Source organism: Mastigoproctus giganteus, chromosome 4 (genome assembly GCF_048544385.1).
Source record: "Mastigoproctus giganteus isolate SK-2022 chromosome 4, ASM4854438v1, whole genome shotgun sequence".
Taxonomy (NCBI): Eukaryota; Metazoa; Arthropoda; class Arachnida; order Uropygi; family Thelyphonidae; genus Mastigoproctus; species Mastigoproctus giganteus.
Genome location: NC_143578.1, coordinates 186,516,053 through 186,523,902, shown reverse-complemented (window position 1 = coordinate 186,523,902; position 7,850 = coordinate 186,516,053). Strand labels below are relative to the sequence as shown.

The 7,850-nt window shown below is 34.4% G+C and overlaps 1 protein-coding gene across 1 annotated transcript; it reads left to right on the top strand.

Annotated features, from left to right (window-relative positions):
- Positions 1–1,277: 1,277 nt before the first annotated feature.
- LOC150087257 (mannose-6-phosphate isomerase-like) lies at positions 1,278–2,879 on the top strand. Its single transcript, XM_090371920.1, has one exon. The coding sequence runs from the start codon at positions 1,381–1,383 to the stop codon at positions 2,632–2,634; it is 1,254 nt and encodes a 417-aa protein (XP_090228046.1). The 5' UTR covers positions 1,278–1,380; the 3' UTR covers positions 2,635–2,879.
- Positions 2,880–7,850: the final 4,971 nt, after the last annotated feature.

The window sequence follows — 7,850 nt, the reverse complement described above, 5'->3', positions numbered from 1 at the left end:
TTACCGTTTACATCTTCATATTTAGCTGAATGTGGATTTAGTGCCATAAATGATTTGTTCCTAAAGAAAAGAAATCGACTGGATATCACAAAACGGGGAGACTTGAGACTGAAGCTGACTAAATTGGAGCCCAATATAAAATCTCTCTGCGGCAAGCATCAAGCACAAGGGTCTCACTAAATTTAGTGCACTCATCTAGAAGTGACTTCACATGGAATGTTGAAATTATTAAACAATTAAATAATAATTACTAAAAATTAAAATATTATAAAAAAATCTTTCATATAAATTATTTTGTACTTGAATTTTAGTTGTCCATTATATGTTTTGAAAATTTACTTACTGTTTTTTTCTTAATAATTTCCTAATGATTTCTTCCTAAAACCTAAGTTTTGTGTCCTGAACAAGTTGTAATTAGGCTTCATTTAGGGAATAATTCAATTTTTGAATATAAAAAATATGTATATCGGTGTTTCCCAACGTTACATAGGGGGCATCAGAATTTTAGAAAGACTTAGGTGGGGCATGGTAAAAAAAAGGTTGGGAAACACTGGTCTAGAGTGTAAATGCGGCCCTGACACCAGACATAACAACCACCACCCTGTGTACTTGGTAGCAATACCCGTCACGTGGTGGAACCCCCAATCAGGGAAAAATATTATAAGAGCAATAATAATAATAATACCGAAACGCCATGTGGAGTCAAAGGCTTTCTCAATATCAAGACAGACCTTAAGGAGATGCTCTTTTGATGAATGCATGTCTGTAAACCACGGAGACAGGGAAAAAGCAGAGCGAGCGATACGCATGCTCCGTCAGAATAACAGTTTGGAATAACTAATCATTCGCTGGTGCTGAAACGCCCGTCGCAACTCCAAAATAAAGGATTACGCTTAAGGTGTGTCGTGCGTGCTTTGTATTGCATCATGTCTTGAGCCTACCTTGAGAGAAAGCAAAATAAAATTCTGTAATTTGTTGTATTACTCAACACAGTCATTGGTATTTATTACAAAATTAATTTTAAGTTGTTTTTCCATTTTTTCACTTAGCAGACGACAACGTATCGATCATATTCATTGCGGAAAACAACAGCCTCTTCCCCAATTGTGTTATTTCTCAATAGGCAAAGAATCCCAGTATTTAAAATTAAAAATGCTAGGAACATGAAATTCTCAGGGTTCACTGCAGGGCCAATCGCCATCTGCACCCGAGGGTCCTCTTGAGATTATGTGGAATGTTATCGGAGAGTTTATCACGTGATAGACACACTGCTCAATTGCAGTTCGTGAAACTGCGCAGTTTTGTAGCAAAAATCGAAATTTTGCAATTGTAAAGTGACGACATAACTATTGAGTTAGTTTGAATAACTTGGGACGGACGATGAGTACTGACTCTACAGTGTTCGAGTTAAAGTGTAGTGTGAAAAATTATGCCTGGGGTAAATTAGGAATGAATAGCATTGTTGCCCAGCTGCTGAAATACAGCTGTCCGGAACGTTATATACACGAAAAAGAACCGTATGCCGAGCTTTGGATGGGTGGACATGCGTCTGGTCCCTCGATTATACCGTCATTAGACGACACTTCATTATCTGTTTGGATTAGTCAATATCCAGAGGTGCTAGGTAAAAAAGTGCAAGAAAGTTTTGGAAGTAATCTTCCTTTTCTTTTTAAAGTGTTATCTGTTAACAAAGCTCTTTCAATTCAAGTTCATCCTAACAAAGTTACAGCTGAAGTATTGCATAAACAGTCGCCAGATATCTATCCTGATGATAATCATAAACCTGAGATTGCAATTGCATTGACACAGTTTGAAGCACTTTGTGGTTTTCGTCCCCTTGCCGAAATTAGAAATTTTGCAAATAAAATCCCTCAGCTCAGAGCTGTGATTGGTGAAGAGCTTGCTAGTTCATTAATGAATGCTGGGGAAAGTGTTACAGAAAATAAAGAGAAGTTAAAAAGATGTTTTACTTCACTCATGAGCTGTGCAGAAGAGCAATACTCCCAACATCTTCAAGACCTAATCAGCAAAGTAAAAGCATCAGAGAATGTGACTGGAATCACAAAACCAATTGGCGATCTGTTGCTTCGTCTACATTCAGATTTTCCTGGTGATATTGGATGTTTCAGCTTGTTTTTTTTCAATTACATTATTTTACAGCCAGGAGAAGCAATATTTTTAGCAGCTGGTGAACCTCACGCATATTTATTGGGTGACTGTATTGAGTGTATGGCTTGTTCAGACAATGTGGTACGTGCAGGTTTAACTCCTAAATACAAAGATGTTGCCACTCTGTGTGATATATTAACATACGAATGCAAAAGTGCTCAAGAAAACATTTTTCCTGCTGTACAAAGTTCTCATGATTCTTATTTGACAATTTATGATCCACCAGTTAGAGAGTTTAAAGTGGAAAAGATAGAGGTGCCTTTTAGAGATATTATGTATGCACTGGCAATACTTGATAGTGCATCAGTTCTACTTGTTGTCAGAGGAAGTATGTTTATATCAAATGAACGTCAGCTTGGCTTGACAGTTCAGAATGGTTCTGTGTTATTCATTGGTGCTGGTGAAGCTATTAAGATTCATTTCACTTCATCAGCACTTTTGTTTCGAGCATACTCTAATATATAGTTAATGCAGTTCATAGTTAATAACATTGCAATAGAAAACTACAGGTTTTAGACAGCATCATTTTACTGTTTTTTGATATTTAGCATAAGAATATTGATTGTAATTTTGACACCTTTTAATATCTTCTTCCTTTTCCTGTTTTCTGTTTATGGGTTTAGGATGGGTAATCCTTCCATCTTCACAAAGGTATTTTGCAATAAGATATTACTATTTTCAAATTAAAGGCCCATTAATTATAAAAATATAATTCCATTAACCACAATCCATTAATTATAATGGATTCCAAAATGTCTGATGGGCATCATTTTTGTGATAGTCTTTTGTTTAAATGGTTAGTAGTTTTATTGAGCCATGTTTTATTTAATAAAATTCCATGATTCCAACAGTTAATGCTTTCTGTGGTTAACAGTCATGGATCACATCTTTAGGGATTTGCTTCTCAAATGGTCCTTTCAAATGAATGTATTTCATTGCTTTACAGCTCTCTTCTTCAGTTATTGGTTTTGGTAAACAAAAAAATCTCTCTCTCTCTCTCTCTCTCTCTATATATATATATATATATATATATATATATATATATAAAAGTATGTATGAATAGATATATCAGATAAAGTATATACTGTATATATAAAATGAATATTAAATGTAACCTCTTAATGGAAATGTTTAAAAGTTACATATGATGAAGAGGTATTCTGTTGATGAAATGGTTTCATTGAAAAAAAAGATTAATAAATCAGGTATGACAGATGCACATAAAAGTGCAAATCAGCATTAAAGGATGCAAGAATATATATAATTTTGTATTAATATATTGAATAAAGTATGCATAAATGGATGTGAAAGTTACACAAAGTGCCAATAACTAGAAGGGTGTGGAAAGTAGAAAAAGAAATGTAGATTTGCAAAAGGTGAAAGAATGTTAATATCCTAAAGGTTATGATGAATTAATAGAATTATGGGCTGAATTACCAAGCCAATAGAAAGTGGGAGAACTGTAAAGTAAAATCAGTACATCAAAATACTAATAAAATAAAAATAAAAATGCAAATAAACTGAAAATGAAAATAAAATGATAGTGTTATAGCTGTCATCAGATATGGGAGGAAACATACAGTAAACCCTCGATTTAACGAACCCCGATATAACAGATATAATACCCCGATATAATACAGTAATGTACATATTAATCTCAACCATATTATTTTTTTTTAGGTTATACAAAACTTCAGTGTTATTATTAATTAAAAATTAATAATAATGACCTATTTCCATTATTATTTTGATAATTACCTACTTTCATTTTTATAATCAAATTCAGGAAATTGTAGTCAGGAAATTGTTTTTTATCCTTTCTGAAAATGTGTTCAAATAGCTGTTTTCCAAGATAACAGATAAGAGCAGACGGTGACTCGTGAGCTGAATGTGACTCAGAACACTAAACTGCAGGTCTACTGACTCGCTTTGTTTCAGTCTCAGTCTGCCTCAAGCTATTGTGCTGTCAGGTTGTATACAGAGTGTTTCCGTGATTTCTGAATTGTGACTCCATTTATTAAATAATTTTGCAATCCTTATAATTTAAAATGGCATCAAGTGATAGAGGAGTTAAAAGAAAGCATGTGAACTTAAATGTGGCACAGAAATTAGAGCTAATTGAGAAATTAGAACAAGGCGTCTTGGTAGCACGTATTTGTGAAATTTACAGCGTAAAAAAACAAACTGTTTCTGATATCCATAAATTAAAGGCCAAATTGCAACATAATTTTATATTGTTCAGTACTATATATTGTATTAAAGCTTTTTTTTTTCATTAAGAACAATAAAAAAAGGCCCCCCCAGGTTACATTTGATTTAACAAACTTTCGGCATTAACGGACACCCCTTCTCCCCATTAGTCCGTTAAATCAAGGGTTTACTGTATTTAGAAAATGGTCGAATATAGGTAAGGAAACTATGCTTGATCTGATATCAGCTGAAATAAATAAATATTGATACATGATCAGGTATTTCATCAGGGGACTACACCTGACCGTGTATCAGGAACTGTGTTTCTATACTTGTCCCTAGTATTAGAAGAAAAGTGATAGGACAAAAAGCAATGAAAATGAAATTAGCACATTCTAATACAGTATGGACAGACTAAGCATATTTGCCTTACCTATATTTGACCATTTTCTAAATATGTTTTCCCCCCATATCAGATGACAGCTATAACACTATCATTTTATTTTCAATTTATTTGCATTTTTTATTTTTATTTTATTAGTATTTTGATGTACTGATTTTACTTTACAATTATTCCACTTTCTATTGGCTTGGTAATTCAGCCCATAATTTCAGTGGCGGCTTGTGACTCATGTTTGGGGGTGCTGTAGATAATACCTCACGAATCTTGGTAACTTTTCTGTTATGTTTGCAGATTGAAAATTTTTATTTATTTAGGTCAATAGGCCTGTTCTTTAATATTTATGCTTCCTAAAAGCGATAGTGAAATCACATTATCAATATGTTTCTTCGAACTCTCATGTTAGAGTTTTTTTCTTTCATTCTGTTTATGTTTGTAAAGCCACTTTTTGTCCATATTAAGTCACCTCCGAACAATAAACACAGAAGACAAAACAATGCATTTTTAACTTCACAACCACAAAGCCAACTTTTCCCATGGTACCATTCAGTTTTAAAACTGCGAATATATTTCTTATTATTACTTTTCCCCGCTGAGAAATTTGAATCTTTGATGTGGGACGACCTTCTTTTTTAATCGCATTTTTTTCTTGGAGAGATAATTGTGAAAAACTAAGTTGTTGAAGTTTATTCACTGTCACGTGGATTTACTTCATGGGGAAGCATGGAGGCCATGATTGAATCAAATTTCACGAAATCGTGTGTCCTAGAAATAATGTTTTACTTACACATCACCTCATAATATACAGGTGACCCCCCCGCTTAACGCTGATAGTTCGTTCCGGGAAAACAGAGCGCTAAGTGAATCCGTGCTAAGCGAGCGCCATATTCCCATAAGGTAACATGTATTTGTGAGTTGAGGTCTATTCCATAGGATATTTTCTAATCAATAATAAATGGTAGTGAAAATAAGCACCAATGTCGATTAAAAATATTTAATATTCAAAATTTTGTACATATAAAATATTCTACATTATATACACATATAATTATGAGGTAATTAACTAAGGAAAATCATGAATTTATTAATTCGATGGCCCTGTGCTCTCGAGTTTTCGTATCTTTGGACTGAAAAATGTGTCAATTTTGGGTTGTGCTTCGGCCCTCTTCCTCTCATTGTACAACATCATGTAGGGATTCATTTCTTTCTTCAAATTTCTTATTACCTTGGCATTTCGTTCCATGTCAGGGTCGTTCTCCCGGAAATAATCACACATTTTTTCGAAGTGTTCAAAAGCTTCACTGAGTCCTTTTGCAGTCAGTGACTTCATCGGTTCTTCATCTATAGTATCTTGATCATCATCTCCCTCAATAGCAAGCTCTTGTTCTTTTATAATTTCCATTAGTTCTTCATTAGAAAGGCCATCCCTGTTGTTGTCGATCATCTCTTGTACGATGTCTTCATTAATTTCGTGTAATCCTGCTTCTTTTCCGAGCTCAACAATTTGTGTTTTAACATTTTCAACGGAATCATCAGGTTCCTGGGAATGCTTTATGGAATTTTTCCATAAACTTTCCTCCACACTCCATTCATGGTTTTCTGAGTCACTTCATCCCAGGCACTTGAAATGTTGTAGATGGTGGTTTTAATGTTATAGGATTTCCAAAACTCCTTTAAGCTCGGTACATTTTCAGTGTTGATGGCTTTAATAGCTTGGGAAAAGGTGTTCCTTATGTAGTACGCTTTAAATGTGGCAATTACTCCTTGGTCCATTGGTTGGATCAGAGACGTAGTGTTTGGAGGCATGTAAAAAACTTTTATGTGATTGTTCAAGTCTTCTAAGCTCTCTTTGCTTGGGTGTCCTGGCGCATTGTCCATGATTAGAATAGCTTTATAACCAATGTTATTTTTTGCACAATATTTTTCCACTGCAGGACAGAAGAACTCAGCATACCAATCAATGAAAAGCGGCCTGGTTACCCAAGCTTTTTTATTAGCCTTCCAGATTACAGGTAGGTTTGATTTAGCTAAACCTTTAAGAGCCCTTGGATTTTCGGAATGGTAAACTAAAAGGGGTTTTAATTTAAAATCCCCCGCAGCGTTACCACCCAACAACAAAGTTAACCGATCCTTCGCCGCTTTGAAGCTTGGCATGTTTTTTCTTCTTTCGATATGAAACTTCTTTTAAGCATTCGTTTCCAAAAAAGACCTGTTTCATCTATGTTAAAAACTTGTTGAGCAGTATAACATCCTTCTTCAATAATTTTAACAAATTCTTTTTTGAAAGTTCCGGCTCCTTGTTGATCTGCACTTGCAGCTTCTCCCTGTATTGCTACGTTGTGCAGGTTATAGCACTTTCTAAATCTATCAAACCAGCCCTTACTAGCGTTAAATGGTTCCACATTTTTTTCGGGGTGAGCTTCCTTTAAATCTTCATATAGGCTCTTCACTTTTTCTTTAATAATAATTGAACTTAACGGAATTCTACGTTGAATGTTGTCTTCAATAAAATTATGTAGAAGTTTCTCCATTTCAATCATAATAGCTCGCCTAGCCCTGGTCAATTTAGTTGCCTGCAAGGGAACAGCTGTTTTTCCAGCTGCTAAAATTGATTCTTTATTTTTTATGATTGTTCTTACAGTTGAACCTGCCAGTCCTAAATTATTGCACACATCCACTTGTCTTTGACCGGAATCAATTCTCTTCAAAACGTCTAATTTAATTTTCAAACGCAAATGTTTTTCTTACCTTTCCAATCTTTGCACCGTGTCCAGACATTGTTGCTTTTTCATTCTTATCTGCCATAACTCTCTGCAAATGTAACTGTGTTGCACTGATTGTGATACGATGTTCGAGTACAGTAAACTGTCTGATATCTAGAATTCCTCTGGCAAGTGAGCTGAAGACGGTGACAAATGTTTTATTTATCTGAAAAGTTTGATTTTACTGTGCAGTAAAACCAAATGGTTGTTTATTGTACGAAAAGTACTGTAATCAATTATGGTGTGACTCATGGAGAATGTTTAGGAAATTTCCAAAACAGTAAAACAAACAAATTTTATGTACTTCGGGTGACCATAAGGTCAGAGGA

Bases quoted from the DNA above. Each gene is read 5' to 3' on its own strand.
- LOC150087257 (XM_090371920.1), top strand. From the start codon at position 1,381: ATGAGTACTGACTCTACAGTGTTCGAGTTAAAGTGTAGTGTGAAAAAT.